General features: G+C 36.1%; 1 protein-coding gene across 7 annotated transcripts in view; it reads left to right on the plus strand.

Moving 5' to 3' along the window:
- The first annotated feature begins 4,722 nt into the window (after positions 1 to 4,722).
- The window catches only part of LOC107225527 (centrosomal protein of 164 kDa), a 29,436-nt gene continuing 16,253 nt past the window's right edge, over positions 4,723 to 17,905 (plus strand). For 6 of the 7 annotated variants that reach the window (XR_006905035.1, XM_046743933.1, XM_046743935.1 and 3 more), the window contains exons 1-3: positions 4,724 to 4,947; positions 12,789 to 13,034; positions 16,465 to 17,220. Coding sequence is in view for 6 of the 7 variants with exons in the window: in XM_046743933.1 (XP_046599889.1) it covers positions 4,869 to 4,947; positions 12,789 to 13,034; positions 16,465 to 17,220 (1,081 nt within the window). In the remaining variant the exon portion in view is untranslated. Of the gene's footprint in view, positions 4,948 to 12,788; positions 13,035 to 16,464; positions 17,221 to 17,905 lie in introns of all 7 variants that reach the window. The other variant, XM_046743937.1, reaches the window with a different exon arrangement.

Below are 17,905 nucleotides of genomic sequence, written 5' to 3' on the forward strand. Positions count from 1 at the left end.
AAGCTTGGAAGAATAACAGAATTACTAACGTGGTGCTGAATCCAACTGTACAAATCTGCCAGAAACTAAGAAAAGATTTGAATTCAGATGAATTAATGCGGTTATATGATACGAAATAGGTGATTCACATTTTGCATAAACACTAGCTCAAAGTTGAAGCTTCGTCAGCGTTAAATTCATGTCTAATTTTAATCCTGCACCGAATCATGCGAGTACGTATATTTTACATTGTAGGTGTAATAATACGAAATTGATACGAATGAATTGCGCATATTGCACAAGATCGTATGAAAATCTGTACAAGATTAAGTGAAATTTTTTTGCAACTCTTTTTCCTCTCGAAATTATCGTGGTCGTGCCTAACACTGCAGTACATAATTTGAAATTTGGTCGCACTTGTAATCTTAGGTAACATTCCGGTGTGAAAGATTTCAAGAAAAAAAAAAAAAAAAAAAACACACCGAAGTATTACTCCAGTGAAATTATAGATTCTCGGAATATGTCCCATTTCAATTTTGAACAGAGTTTCCGTAGTGAATTTATAACAAAAAAAAAAAAAATGGAATGCAAACATATTCATGGTACGGAATAAAGCGGAAAGAAAAATGCTTCACGCCTCTGACGAATTAAAAGCTCTCGCATTGACAATGAATGCGCGTTGCATCTTAATTGCCAACTCAGAAGAGTGCTGTAACTTAACCCTATGGATCGAATATTAGCGATTTATTTTTGCCAATTCAAAGGAATATTCGCTAATTCTTTAGATCTCATTTTGTATTAAATTTTACAATGTAATCTAAAGTAAACATATCGAATTCGTTTCTGTACCATGGTATGCAATACGATACTCTGACGATTTCATTTCACTATTTATAAACTAAAACATGTGAATTTAAACCATTCTTATAAACAAAACTATTTTTTTCTGAACCCCAGAAAACGGTTGCCCTCAGAGGGTTAATAGTCATAAGTCATACTGCTGATAATAGTTTTGAATTTGCATCATGTTCAGATATAGCTGTATTATAATTGTGTTTATAAACCCACGAGTATATATGTATAATAAACGGATATCGAGTATATTATTAGTATCGGTTAAACAATTTTGTACCCAAACAATTCTTGCATTTGGGAGAAAAAGATTATTTACGAGATATTCGAGTAAAATTGAGGCAAAGTTTTCTCGCATATTTGCTATTCAAAATAATCTTACGATAGAAGCCTAAAGTTTTCGAATAACTCAAAACGAGCAATACATTCAATAATTCGATTAACAAAGAATAATGTTGAATCGACTAAATGATTTTCACTTGAAACGAATTTATTACCAAGATCTGTTTCTCTCTCGCGTTGCAATCAGCAATTCCTCAATATTTTTAAAGACATGTCATACGTTTAACCAAGACCAGATGATCCAGTACTAGATTTGGCATGGAGTGGGCTCCAGTTTTTTTTTTTTTTTTATGTGTCTTAACGAAATATTCGCATGAAAGATTAATTTTACACTGATCTCTAAAAATTGGGTACAGAACACCGTACAATGAACATAAATTCTCAATAATTGACTCCAGTTGCTCAATTTATCCAAACGTTTATCTGGATCCACAAAGATTCAGATGAAACTATAGATCTACTTTAGCAAATTTATTTGAAGAGTACTAACAGTTGGCAAATTGGCTGCTGAGTGGCTAGTGGAATGATTCGTGTTTTTGTATCCACTCGAATATTTTTTATCGCTCCATGAACATTGCTTCAATTTTAAATTCATAACAAAAATCTATCTTATCCGAAAAATTCCTGGTTTGTGGAACTAAGTGTTTCGCAAATGCGAACCGTGCATGCAATTGTTGATTTAAGTAAATTCACTAGATATGAGTGAACAATATATTTGAACCAAAGGAACGTTATCCTGGAACTTTATTTTCGAAGAAAATTAAGTGCAGCATAACCGGGCAATTCAAGTAACTGCAGGCACTGCTTTTTTTCATGCATGTAATTTTTTTCAGTGTACTAGTCTTGTCATTCCAGCCTCGCATTTACTATAATTGTAAATGAAAATTTGTGATTCAAAAAATCCCCGCGTAATTTCATTATAAGGTGCACACGTTTGCTGCTCAATTTATTCATCAATTTGAGAAATATGAGAAAGTTTATCCGTAATCGAGTCAAGTGCCCAAAATTCTAAAACCTGACGCGGCAATGAGTCAGAATTAGACATTCAAAAAATTTAAGTCAGTTCCAACAGGGCTAAAAATCACACGAGTGGAGAAACGTTTCAAGAGTAAGAAAAACAAAAACATTACTTATTTTTTTTCTCTGCATATCCCACAGACCGAAATAATGCAATAAAAATGTACGTTATTCCGAAAACTTAACCCAGCTTTTTGGTATTTTGGATCATACTTGAAAAAGTGAGTGCAATTTCCGATAAGCTTTACCATTGAAAAACAATTCTAAAGTATGGAAGATTTGTAAGCTTGTACAATTTTAAGAGCAATACACGCTTAGTAGAAAAATCTTTAATTAAGCTTGCTTGAAACAAACGAATCTCATTTGAATTTTTGCAAACGTGTTTTGTGATTTGGCATTACAGAAGCAGTCTTCAATTTGTTTTCATAATTCGTACTATCTATTATATTACCAGTTAGGAATTTGAAATTTGTGACCAATGTGGTTACAGATATTAAAAATGATTCGTCGAAGAAACGTCGCAACCGTTTATTTAATTAATAAAAGGATATTCTACCATGACCAACTTCGACGAATCATTTTTAATTTATTATATTACCGTTCAACAAAGATCAGACATCGGAGTAATAATTTGTTTCGAAAATCGGGAATGGGAGTGATCGAATTTATATCCAAGCTTTTGTCGCGGTAAAATTCGTCTTCGTTATTCACAAGATGGAGTGTAAAATGAAAGTACGCTGTATCCCGACGCTGATTTGTTATACCGCATTATTGTGTCACGACGTAGCGTATTTCGGTCGAATACTTGATTTTCTTACTGTTCAACGGTCTCGTCACGACCGACTCGAATAAGTTGAACGCGGATAGGTTCGTAAAAATAATGAGATCCGTGCAGCTGCTGGGGTTAACGATATACCCAAATTATTGTACATAAGTACGTAGAAAATAAATAATGCACCTCATTAATAATACACAGGATAGTCAGCGGCAAACCTCTCGAGTGCGTATATACTTATTATATTCTGATAGCGCAACACAAAATGGCGGCGTGCCAGTACTTTTTCGCCATAAAATAAAGCTCGGTCGTCCCTCCTGCATATTATACGCGCCTCCGTAAGCTCTACCCATTAAATAAATCACCTGACGGATAAATTTTCGATTTCAATAATCTGACGCACTCTTATATCCGACAGATTAATCATTTCCAGCAATTTGCAGCGGCCACGCATCAACGGAATATCATTATCATTTCTTCCTCGATTGCAGCCCCCGGAATTTGTTTTATCGAAGAAAATTCGTACATCATCACATGCTTAGTGCGTGATTTCGTTCGGTTTTGTTGTTGTTGTTTTATCATTTTTTTCCTCTCTCTTTTAGAACAAAGTGTTTCAGAAATTCGATCAGTTAAAATTATCGGGTCCGTAGGTCGAAGCTGATTCATTTTGGCATGTGTGTAGTGGATATAAAAATGAAACCGACTTTTTGAAAAAATAAATTCGTTAATTTTTACCTCTGGTACGATTCTAACAGGCTTTTTATTCACAGAATTTGTTTACTGAGGAGGAAATCATGCGATTTGGAAGACGGGTCCTCGACGTAGGCAATTACCGACACACAACGTGACGTCTTACGCTAACAATAAGATGTTTTTATGCTTCCATCTGTTGGCTGAAAGGTGAAACTTGAAGCGTGTCCTTACAGCCAAGTGATGATGAGCATGATTCCATTATAGATCAGCCAGGAGCAGATAACTGTCATTGGAAAAAAGATTAATCATTTCACGTTCTCCGGTTCATTATTTTATTATATATACCGTGGTATTTTATTTCTGCGTTATTCACGACAGAAAATGAGATCTTTCACTTATCGTTAGACGAGTAACGTTATCGTCGATCAGTAAGGCTGGTTAGGCAGATTCGGTAAATAGATGTAAGGTTGAACATTTGGGGTAATAAAGGCCTAAAATTCTTTCGAATTTCTTTGTCCCACAATCTTTGTTTAAATGACATACTCCTGTAAAACACTTTCAAAGATTGTACATTCGGACTTTTGAAATTTGTCTAACCACAAGACATTCAATTTTCTATTACTTGTAGGGAAACTGTCGAGGAACAAATTTGCGTTACACCGAGGAAAATTTTTAGATACGGTTACCATACATTCTTTATTACCTTCATTATTTACCACAACCAAAAAATATAGATCTGAGTACAAAATGAAAATATTATAATAGTAGTGGTGACAACTTGATCGACGTTGCCGAATGACAGCTGGCACTCTTGCCAACAATCGGTAAAATCGTTTCCGTTTCAGCGTGCGTGAATACGGAACATACCGACGGCCGGACGTCTGTTACCCGGCGAGCAGCGAGACGTGACGTTGCTGGCAACCGAAAGCACCTGCCTCTGATCGGCCGTCGGAGACCACAAAGAGCATTTTCGTTCAAGCTTTCGTCACGCTTGTCGTTCCGATAATAGTTCTCGATCTCGCCGCGCGGCAGCACTGTCAGCACGACAAGCTCCTCGTCCAAATTCAAGTTGAATTCAGCATTGGAGGCCGCAAGGTGCAGACCGAGCGCCAGGAGGAAAATATGTCGATTCTACGCGAGTGTCTGGTGAATTTGTCATACTCTAAGTCGCACGCCGAGTCGAAAATTGTGATGTAAACCCGCGACGAATATGAGTGTCTCTCAGGAGATTGCTGCCACTGTCGTGTGCAGGGAAGTCTTCGATGAATCTTCCCATCCGTCTCACGAAGGTACGTTTACTTTTCACCCTTTATACCCGCAATTTGAATCAGAAATTTCGCCGATCGATACAGAAGTCGTAATTAATCATGGAGTTGTAGTTTTAAATCTACCTTCTCTCAATCGCGCGCAATTCAAAAGCTCTTTTCAGATTGCATTTGTAACAAACTAAAGTTCGGCAAAAGACTCAACGGCTAAGCATAAATTTGTCTTGCTTATCTAATCTGCGTTTGATTATTATCGATCAGGTTCTTGTCACTCGCTTATAAAATTTATCGCGTAAACTTAACGGTTATACCGCGATGATGAACATCTGTCAAAAAAGATACAAACCTTCTGGCAAATCTCTACCGAAATAGTATCGATAAGTTGGTGTTGAATCGGAATCGAATCTGAATACGACGATCATTTTCAAAATTCGCAATTCCTCAATAAGTCATATGCAACTTCTCCGTAACAAAGTTATACTACGAAATTATAGAAGCAAACGGCGTTTATTACGTTGAGAAGAATCTAACCGGATATTAATTGCAGACCGACAGCAATCAGTAACAAAAAAAAAAAAAAAAACCTATCAACATATATAAGATAAGAGTTTAATATATACACACGATACCTTTTTTTCAAGAAGTTGTATTTTCCGATACATTAGGTAAAAGACAGCAATGGCACCGATTGTTTTTGAAAATATAAAAAACCGAACGGACATTGAATTCCGGCTTCTATTGTGTCCGTGTAATCCATGTACGTTATTGTTTATTTACTCCAAGGTAGCCTGAACACGGCGTATAGTTCACTCGGCGAGGAAAATCAATAGGGGCCGCACTGCGGGGAAACTTCTGTCGTCAACCGGCGACGTTACCGAGTCCATATCTGCGTCGTATGGGCTCGAATTTTCGGTTAAAAAATTTCCCCATGATCCACAAGGAGCGATGATTTTTCCTACGGAATTTTCCACCGTTATTGCGATTGCGAAAGAATATTTACGGCCTGTGTATCAAGACGGCAATTGATTAACTCTTGTCCAGTAGTGACAGCTGGTGGCTGTCGGCCTCGTCGCCCCCTCGGACCCTGCAAGCATGCATCACCTGTCAAAACAGCCTTGATGGAATTTTTAATCACACTTTTGAAACGCTTTGAATTGCAGTTTTTTCAAGGGGTCATTTTGTTCATCCATTTTCGCGTTCCTCGCAGGCGCACAGCGCTCACAGACTTTTGACGCTCGTCAAGTGCTAGGATGAAAAAATATGCCGAGGCTAGTAACGTTACCGTGACGATTCATGTTTGAGGGAAAACTGGCAAGTATTTTGCGACTTTAGAATTGTCTGAAACTGAAAAAAATAGAACAAAATATGACACGCTCGTATTTGGATATTCAAGTTTCTTTAAGGGAGGGGTAAGGTTTCAGCGTAAAAAAAACACACTTTTTTTGTGAATTTTTTTTAAAAGTATGGATTGAGCAAATTTAGTCAAACCTTTTGTACATTATTAGGTATACTTTTAACAATATTCTGTAATTTTTCCATGCGGAAATATGGAAAAACAAGCCGGTGACGGAGCTTGCCCCAGAACGTCTCAGAAAAAAAACAATTTGCGGTGTTCACTATATCTCGTTCGGAAATGATCTGAAATCAAAAACCATTAAAATTTAGTCAAAGTATCATCAAATCCTCCCCCCAACGTTCTATGATTATTTTTTTTTTTCATTTAAAAATTTTTGGTGGCCATCTAAAGTGTAAACTGCTATTTTCCACGAAAAATTCCGCCATTTTGTGGGTGGGAAACCCCCTTATTTTAAAAAAAATTTTTTAACTAAACGTTGGGAGGAGGTATTTTATATGTAGAAAATGTGTACCAAGTTTGAAATGAATCGGTCAATTAGTTTTTAAATGGCAGTGAACACGGACTTTGAAAAAATAGTTTTGAGAAAAAATCACAAGCGCACGATCGAATGTGCAACGACAAATTGACGCTCGTCTCTCGTTTTAAAATATTGTACAGTGTATAATATACATAAATATAAAATATGTCTTTATGGCTTTACTTACCTGTCTTTCATTACTAAATAAAATATTCTCGAAACAGGATAAATGAACCAGAACGATAGAAGTCAATAAGCTGTATACCTGCTGTGAGAACTATAGTGTTAAAGGGCAGGAGACTAACTAGACAATAATTTCAAGAGTTTTGCTCGGATCGACTTAAAATTTTGGGAATATATTCTTGAAATGTTCAACAATAAGATAAGACAAAAAAAATTCGATTTTTCGAAAGTGCAAACCCTGACCCCCCCCCCCCCCCCTTAAAGGCATTGGAAACTTGAAAATAGTGCATTTTTTTCCAACGTTTCGTTACAATGTTCTGATGATAACCAGCCGGGTTTGTTTGAACGAAGAGTTGGAGCACGGAAAAAGTTATTTAAAATAATTCTCAGAAGTGTCATTGGCGCGCCAATTATGGTGAACAAGAATGAAACCACGTCTCTATATATATACTATGTAATACAAATGAACTTCAGCAGATTCGAATGACGCAAGGTCATATATCAAGGTCGCGAGGAAACTTTTCATGAATACAGAAGGTTCAAAATGATTAACCTCTGCTATTCTTCACCTAATTTAAATGTTTTTGGGCTTATTTTGTTCATTGTTACGTAATCACATTCAGAGATTAACTGGATGAAATTTAAAAAAATACTTATTGGCTCATCGTGACCGGAACAAGAAAGTCAGAAATCAATCATTCCGAACAACCGGATTATGAAACCTTTTCTCATATTGTCGACGTCTTAGCTTGTGCACTATTCAAATTTTCTCAAAATCATTTCTATTGCATAGCAGAGTTGCTGTTTAATTCGTGTTCACTTTCATTGGCGCATGCAGCACTGCTGGTGATGTTTCAAACGATTTTTTCTCTTTTCCTAACTTTTCATTCAGACCAGCTGATTCAAACTTCGTCCTCAACGTATTCGTTCTTGAATCGCGCCGTTGGACATACATGCAATAAATCAGTGCAAAGAATACTTACAATATCTGCATTCGCTCATTACTGAACCCTGATTGTTCACCCTATCTTGTCGGTTTCTCAATCAATATAATCTCGTTCTAATTCGCGGCTGACGATGAGAACTGACCGTATCGAGTAATTTGTGACCAATCGGAAGACTTACGAGAGTAACAGCTGTACAAGCCAAAGCTTCGGTATAATGCAGAATTATTCACGTATCAACATACAAGCTTATGATTTTTCATGCAAACAAACTATGTTACGCGAATGAATGACTGATTGTTTACTGGACGCTAACTTGGACGTCGTTTCAGATTACACTTTTACTTTTTGAGGGATAAATAAATGATCATTTTTCAGTAAAATGACTGATTGCTCAGATTTGTTGTTTATCTACTTACAATTATTAGGCTCTGTTAATCTTCAGACGGAAGCATTCATTGTTTGAACAGAGAACATTCCGATTGGAAGTATAAAATATTCATTGTTTGTTGACTTAACTCGTGCAATACCACTTCTCTCAACAAGATTGAAGTTGATAACGTTAACGTAACAATAAATTTTAGGAAAAATTGCTGTCTTGTAATTTTATGGATTGTACAAAATTCAGTAAACCGTAATAAAACTGTGAACTCGTATTCTACAAACTCAACTAGTTCAATTTCGTACTAAATTTTCTAAGTAGTGTGATTTTTTGCCCATGCTATGTAACGTTAACGTTATAAATTTCATTCTCCTTTGTCTCATAGTGTCTTTTATCGTCCACAGGAAGGCTGATTCCGTAACAGTGATACGCTATATTTTTTACTTGTATATTTTCTAAAACTTCTACAAAATCAGTAGGAATTCTTCGGGATATGCAGGAAAAAAGTTTTGAACCAATTTAGGCGATAATACTAAGAAAAACTCATCAGTTGCGCTAGAGTATTTATTGAGCGAACAAATTACATATTTTCGCTGACAGCATTATTATTACCGGAAAAAAGCCAGTTTTCAAGTCATCTTGCAGTATGAATAACAACAGCTTCTGAATTCGGCAGTATGAACACATAAATCATCAATTAATTATCTACACAGTGGTTCCATCCTCTTCCTGAATGCATTACTCATCGTACCAAAACTTTGCGATAAGCAATTACATGCTCGTTAAATTAATAAATATCAAATATGTTAGACTGTATCCAAAAATCAACTATTTTTTTTTTTTTTTTCAAAAAATATTATAAAATTAAAAATGGATATACAATTTTTTTATTAATTTATATATACATGAAACATTTAAAGTTACTTTTTATAATTATACAAACTTATCTCAACTCGTAATCATTATTTCGCCGACTGCTGGTTAACTTGTTGATTAACTGGAAAGAATCTAATCAAGCAAAGTCGTTCTGCAGTAATTAATTTTACGACAGCCGTATTTGAACTTTTAAAAACTGTTTTTCATTTCTCTCTCTCCATTATATGTAGAATTGAAATTCAAACGACGTGTATGGTAAAAGCGTTTATTTTTTTTTTAACCAACAATATCACCCTTAATTACCATAACGTTACCGCATATTTGAGGAATGTCGGAAGACTATAATTGGATCACGGAGTGCGCACAGGCATTGGCGTACCTAAAGTATTATCAGCATAATTTCTCGAACTGTGTTATTTTCCATTAGCACGATTACCCGACATCGTAGCTCGTTCTTTGCTAGCCACGTTGACTGAAGTCAGTCAACGCCTACCGTAACGATCCTCTTGACCGTTGACCTCCACGGGCGTAAGGTACACAGTGTCTAATTTTTGCCGTAATTAATCCGTAATTTAATTAATATTACGCTTAACACTTTGGAGAAATTCGTTCACTGCGTCCGGATTAACCCATTCGCTTTTTTGTATTTTCGTTTCTTACGAGTTTCTTCAGATATGCTGCAACATTAAACAATTGTTAAATAGGTATATGTAATAAGGGTAACATATTCTCACAGATCTATTGCCGCTAATTTATTTTGTAGAATTATTCTTACGTTGCGAATAACGCAAGTTAAAAAAAAAAACTCAATTTCTTGACCATGTCCACAACATCTGAAAATCGTCCAAAAAGTGTTGCTTTACTCAAATAAAGGAATTTTCAGTCAATGTTTTCATTTTCAAGGGAACGGGTTAACTCAACCTGATTATAATAAATAAGCCGGTCCATAAATTTTCGGCCTGATTTTTAGCGGACAATAACTTTGATCTGGATTCTATTTGGATACGATGTGATTTATACTAAGGTATAAACGTCCTCGTATTCTTATGCCTCGGGTCTTAACGCATTTACGAAAAAAATGTTGATCAATTTTATCACTTTTCTCCATTTAATCTTTGCCTTTTAATTTTCAGCACTTTCAGTGACCAAAAAAAAATACAAATCGATATATTTTCTGTCTAAAAAAGTTTGATTTGTCCAAATATGAATCCTATTTTAAGGCAGATTCTCAAGAATCGCAAAAAAAAAACACACTTTTGGAACGAAGTTCCTTATCGCTCGTTCACCGTAGGGGCTAGGCGGAAAAAAACGACACCAAAAAACCGACACTTTTTGGCTATAGTGCTCGTTTGCTATAGTGCGCGCGATCTCCCTCTCTCTCTCTCTCTCTATTCCAGCGTGTGCGCGCGCTCTCTCTCTCTGTCTCAGCGCTTGGGGTGGGAGACGGCAGCAGCGGTCTCTCTCACTCACAGCGCACGACTATACTTCGCCCCTCTTTCTCTCTCCTACAGCGTACAACTATACTTTGGGCCGCAGCGCGCTCTCTCACAGCGTACGTCTATACTTTGCCTCTCTTTCTTTTTATATCTTTCAAAAACACATTCGTACGATTTTATTACCATTCCTTCATATATTTGATTTTTCATTTTTCATTTAATTATTCTTCAATTAAACGTTCTTAATTTATTCAATGAGCAGTAATATAGCGTAAGGAACTTCGTTCGTACCGGCTGTCCCATGACAGCTCTCATGTTTTTTCTTGACACTTTGATTACTGTATACAAAATAGAGACAGTAAATCTATTGTAATAATTTTTTTATGTTAATAAATGGACATTTTAGAAGGTATCCAAAAATTGTTAGAGCGGGATAAAGATCGGATAATAATTAAATCGGTTTAAATATTCCATAAATCCTGAATTTTCGGAATATATTCTATGTATTCCTGGAGAATTCTTGTAGAGATTTAATTACGATCCGGTTTTCATCCCACTCTAAAAATTTCCGAATACACTCTTAATTTCTACTTTTTCACACAAGAAGATGAAAACAATTTGTGTTCTCGGCATTCGTATACACTAAACCTACAACGCTGAAATCGGGTTTTCGACGGTTCCTAATGATCTACCTCAGGAAAAGTCAGGGAAAAACAGATTTCGTAATCGGAGAAAATAGACTTCCTAGACAAAAAACACGTCAGGTCATGTTTTTTCCGATGCCAAAAAATGTTGAAGCATATCGAAATTGTAGCCGTGTCGAAATTTTCACCCTAAGAAGTTTACCGAAAAGTCGATTTACTTTAATCTAGTATCTCTTATTTGTTCCAAATACCATAACTTCAATTCAACAATTTCGATTTAGTTAGTTTGTAAAAATGATTTAGTCAAGCGAATTCCTTGATTCTACAAAAACAGTTCTCAACGCGATTGAGTGAAGTATTGATTTGAGTGAATCTTTTGTGTTTCCGAAACTGAGTCAACTAAATATCATTTCATTTGAAGTTAATGCGTTGATACTCGAAGTCGCATGTTCGTTGAATAAAGAATTAGGTACTTCTAATAAAATAATTACATGAATCTAGCCAACAAAAAATATACACTGATCGAATGCCATAATTCGTTGATCTAACCGGAGCTTGTTTGACGTAAATGACTGAATCAGTTGTACTAATTTGTTTGTGAGGTAAAAGAAACACCACATGCTTTGAAACAAGTAGAGAATATATTCATCGTAAACATGAGTATACTGGTAATGTAAACGGCCACTAGGCGTTGAACTCTCTTGCTACTGAAGTAGCTTCAGAGATAGTTATAAAACCAGGTAGTTTGCTAGGATTACAGATACGGCTAATGTGAGATGAATATGTTATCAGACGAGTTGCAAAGGAAGAAAGCATAATATCAAATTTCGAGTGATCAAAATTGACATTGACTACAAATAAACAAAAACTATTAACACATATTCAATTTGTACTCTTGCATTTACCCATTAAATATCGAGTATATGTCGAAAAATTTGGAGTCATCAGAATCTCATTATTGACGTGATTCGAAGAATACGTTATGTAAGCTTGAATAACTCGAATGTTAAGTCAATGCCAAAGATTTAAACATCAGCCACTGAAATCTCGACTCAAAAAAAAAACTTAATTGGAAGAAGCTCATTTTTTTCTGATACAGCAGCTTCATATTATTATAACAAAACGATTAAGATGCGTTCAATCAAATTTTTAGCCATTTCAATCACACATTTTCGTGATACGAAATTCACATTATCGCAATTAACTCGCACCCGTGTTATCTTAAATAAATCGATAGTCAACATGATCACTCTAATGCTGGATTCAATTCTATGTCAAGTTGTCACAAGTATTTCGTCGGACAAAATTATTTTGTTGGATTAAGTAAGTATCGCGTTCGTCGCATTTGACTACAGCATGTAGTTGAATGAAACGAACATCACTTGACTCAAATAATCGATTCCCTCCGCGTACAAGCGACACCTCCAACGTACTCTCAGCGAGGTATCCAGCTTCGTTTCGATGTCAGCAGTCCAATTTATCGTCGATTACAGCGAGATTTTTAAGTCGGACATTCCCTGTTGCAGAGGTTGTCGACTATGCGACACGGCTGGGAATCGACCCGGAGGCTGAGCCGCACCTCTTGGGCCTTGCCAAGGATGGCCTCATGGCTGCTCTGCCCAAGGGATGGTCCCCTTGCTTCCACGAGGCGACTGGAGCCTGGTACTACTACCAGGCTTCTACGGGCACCACCACCTGGGAACATCCTCTCGACTCTGTCTACAAAGAGCTGGTAGAGAACGCGAGGAAAGGAAACCGGCAACCGAGCATTGGTGAGTCTTGCTGTGGTCAAAATTAGACTAGTGTAGCATATAATTGATTGAATTGTGATTAGGGAAACAAAATGAATCACAATGCTTATTTGTGTGCGAGTGTTCTTTTTTTTTTTTTTTTTCTCTTTACAATTAGGGTGGAATAAAATATACAAATTACAACTGTAGGTGATTTGTATTATTTAGAAAAAACAAAATATATTATGTTTGTGATTGCGACTGATTATCTTTAATAATTGTAATCGGATCGAATGAAGAATTTAATGACGTTCGAAAATTAAAATTGATATCTGTTCAAATGTTTTTAGTATATTTATTCGATCTGATCATAATTATCCAATGTAATCAATTACTGCATTTGAAATCAAAATTTATTGCGGATGTGTGAAACGTGATGTAATCACAAAACACAAATGTGATTCGTATTTCAGTTTATACCTAACTACAAACTACAAATGCGACTTGTGTTCGATGTTTTTCCGTTTCTAAAATGGAAATGGATTTGTTATACTGTTGAATTTTAGTATTTCCGGCATTTTCACGATTGCTTAATATTTTGTTAACCGAAAACTTTTTTCATATTTTGGATTATTTTGTCTTCGAACACCTTACTGTTCTGTAACATCTTATAAATGTGTTGCTGAATTATTTCAGGTGTTTCGAAATAGTTTCAATTTTCAATACAAAATAATTTATTACTGTAAAACGACTGGTTTAATAAAATCTCGTTTTCTTTTTGGAATAATGTAGGCATGAGTAAGTTTATTTTATGACAATTTTGGTATGTTAATTTTTTCTATTTTAGAGTAAGCCTCAATCATATAATATACGGTAATCTGTTCTGAGCTTTGATAATTCCCGTCATTGATATTTGTTCACCTCTTTCTATTTCTTTCCTATTTACTGAGGATTCAACTCGTATGTCTGTTTTTTTTTTTTTTTTTTATGATGTACAGTTGGATTCGTACTTAGAAGTAGTATGGGGCATGTGTTTTTTTTTTTTTTAATCCTGCTTTTAAATACGCATTGATCCCTGTTGAGTGATAATGATAAAATGTTGAATGTAATGATTGAAGTTATCATTCGTAAGCCAATAACAGATATTTAGTTATTTGACTCATATATTTCGAGTTTTCATCGCCTATCGTGATATTTAATAAGAATGTCGGTTTTTGTCTAAAATAACCTTTTCCAATTTCAACCAATGTTCACGTTTTCATATTTCTAGAATTTCAAAGACAGGTTTTTACAGAAATATCGGTTTGCCCCTCGCCTGTATGTCTGTTTGTCTGTCGTTTTCTTGGACAAAACTTCCGCGATGATCTCGCTAATGCCGCGTTGAAATAATTCTGCAACTTATGTCGAAACATCTGCTTTACGCGATGATTATTGTATGAATTTGAGTGTCAAAGCCTTGAGCAAACATCGTGAGCCAAACACATTTACAGTAGCTTTAACCGGTGTAACATCTTTAATCGGCGCATGGATTTTCTTCTTCATATATCGGCAGCAAACCTGATACATCGACAAATAAATTCACTAAAACCTGGTTTCACGGTCACCACATTTTTCAAACAAAAAGGCTTTTTCAAGTTCTGTTTTGTTCTATTCTATTCTAACTTTATCACTATACATTAGGTTACATACAGAGCGGCCCAGGGTCGAGGCACAAGTTCCCTCCCGTTGACCCTTGATCCTGACAATGAGTTATCGATTTTCTCACCCGCAAGCACCTGGAAATATATGACGTCTGTTGAACGTTGGCATGCTTTTCCGCCTTGCGCTCTGCGGATAGAACAGCTTCGTTTGTAAACCAGGCTCTCGTCGTTAATAGATTGCCCCGATACTTTTCAAGTTTTTGCTCAGAATTCTCCCGATGCTTTATCGGCTCGTCACTCATTTACGGTATTGACCAGATTCTAATTTGGCAATTAAAAATTACCAATTATTTTTATATGTCATTTGATTATATTTATTAGGTTTCGGGAGCGATGAGACGAAATTAAGTAACAAGTTACGTTTATAATTTGTAATCAGAGGTACATAGGATTGGTATTAAGGTGAAATAAGATACAAGTTACGTTTGTATTTTGTAATCGGGATGTAATGAACACACAAATTATATTTGTATTGATATATTTCTGAGGGCCCACGCAGTGGACATCACCTCCATGATATAACGATGTGACGAGGTTTCCGATTTTTTTTTTTTTTTTTTTAGAATATTGCTTCTTTCTAAGATGAACTTCGTGAGGGCTCAAAGTTCTTTGAATATTTCTTTATTGATTTCAAAATTTCGATTTATTGTAATAAATGAGATATTGAAAAATCCAAGTAAAATATTGTTTGAAATAGTTTTCCAAATACGCGAAATAATTAGTAACCCTTCATATAAAAAATTGTAGGAATTGATGGGTTGTCAGTAAAAAAAAAAGAACTCGATCAACCGCGTTTTTGACATAATTTAACGATGAAAACTATTGTTTTTATATTTTTACTATAAAAATTGAAAATGAAAATATTAGGATGTGGGCGTGATCACTAAATTTTCAAAATTATTTGACCGAGTATCGCTTGAACGTAAAGATATTTGTCCTTAATGGTCTCACTCACAGTATCATGTACCGAATTTTTCATCCGGCAGATAGAAGTGCAGACATAACGCCTTGCGAAGCATGTTTACTTATTTTTATGTGCCAGGAAGCGCTGTACTGTAATCTACGTTCTAAATTTGAATTCGTAAAAATTCACTAATTCTCAGTTATACTAGTATACCACTGGATAAAACCAGCACATATACCTACACCGACGATTTAGTGATTTTTCATCGATATTACACTGATTTTTTACAGTCGTATCCTTATTACTGATTCATATTTAGAGATATCGTACGTAAATCTGGGTTTTCACATTTTTTATCTCTGAAAAAATACTCATTGCAGTATCAATTTACCAACGGCCGTGATGGTATTAAGTAAAACGAACAGAAACGCTATTCATGAATTTTTTTTTTATGCTAATAACCCGTCATCAACTGCTATGATTTTTTCGTTTAAGGGTTAATCTCTCATGTGAATTTCATTTCTCTCTGATCACGAAATATGAACCTAATTTGTAATTCATCTTCAAACATAAGTAATTAATAATTACAATGCTGAACTTATTAACGTTAACGTAGCGAAATGTGGAATAAATCGTTGTACAATTTCAGAACGACATTCAAAGAGTTGACTTGCCAAAATATGAACATCCATGTTAAAGTAGAGTTACTAATTTCAACCACATTACAAATTGTAATTATATCTCGTCCAAAATTGCTGATTTCTCATGCAAGAATTGATTTCCGTCAATAAAGTCCGTGGATTTTTCTCTACCACTGTTGCAGTATTTTTTCCATAACTCTGCGGCCTCACCAATGTCTCGATTTCAGATGAAGATTCGAAAGCAACAACAAAGGATCTCGAGTCCCAGGAGGATGTGACATCTCCTAAAGAGATTGCGAAAACTTTGTCTCGTCCAAAGCTTCCGGCGAAGCTTGTACCACTGAGAAAGTCGAAAACGGAGCTATTGGGCGCTCGAAGAAATGAGTTCAAGGTCGAAAAAACCCAGCCGCGGAAGGAAAACGACACCGTGAAACTCGACAACTCGTTCAGCTCGTCGAGCGACAGAGCCAGCAGGGATTACACGAACCTGCGGTTCCAGGATCCGAATTTTTACGAAAGCCCGAAGCTGCTCGAGGTGCTAAAAGCTTCGGAAGAGTCGGAGGAGTCGAAGGTTCGAGGCAAGGAATTGGACTTGCAGAAAGTCCTCAAGAGATCCGAATCACTGAGTCCGAGATACGAGCAGGAGTGGGAACAATTGTCGAGCAAGTTTGGCTCGGAGGAAAACATCATTGACATTGATAAGCTGAGTATAAACTCGCTGAACAAGTCGGATGCGGTCGTCGAGAAATCCGAGGAGGAAAAACAACAGGCGAGGCAATCGAGCCGTATCAAAGAGTTGACTCTTAGCGGCGGTGGTTCCATGTTCTTGAAGAGTAACAGGAGCAGAGATGCGAACGCCTGCGGCAGCCTCGACGAAGATGTGCAGAACGATTTTTACGGCGTTCTACGACTTGAGGATAAAAATACATCGTCCGTTGGCGACAGGCCGAAATCAATTCTTCGCGAGAAGAATTCTGAAGATGGTGAGTTTTTCATTCTAATCGCAAGACCTTGTCACGTCCGTAAACCACGGAGATTAGATAATCGTTGAACAGCTACGGTGATTCATCTCGTCTAGCACGCAACTCGGTTGTATCGCGCGTTCCCGCCAAAGCTGTTACGCAAGTAATATGTGTATTATTGTACCTTATGCATCATTTTTATTTCGATTTACTGGGTAAAAGAGAAAACCGACCTCCACTTCACGACGGAAATACGAGATATGTGTTTACTCGCGAGTCGACTGACGGATGTCTGGGGATATGACGGGAGAACTGCGCTTGATTCGTGATTCCTGAAAAGTTTGTCATTCCAGTTTATAACTTGCAGCAATTTTTGTCGCTTATTTTACACGACACCGTGAAGTATCATGTTTCAAGTATTCTGTTTCGTCTAAGAAGACAATTAGCCACAATAGATAAGCCTGACTGGCTAGGTATAGGTTAACCGTTTAGAAGCACGTATACAGTGTCAATCGCTAACTACAGAATAGTTGATAATAGATTTATTTTTAATATCAAGATTGGAATAGTTGACAACTTTCAGACTATTCATAGAATCTCTTTTGAGCTGGCCTCAAAATTCTTATGACACTGCCTAGAACTTTGTGATTTTTAACTGTGGCTTCAAATCTAAAACAATCAATTTAGTTATAAGCATATTCGATAA

The sequence above is a fragment of the Neodiprion lecontei genome, chromosome 6 (genome assembly GCF_021901455.1).
Source record: "Neodiprion lecontei isolate iyNeoLeco1 chromosome 6, iyNeoLeco1.1, whole genome shotgun sequence".
NCBI lineage: Eukaryota > Metazoa > Arthropoda > Insecta > Hymenoptera > Diprionidae > Neodiprion > Neodiprion lecontei.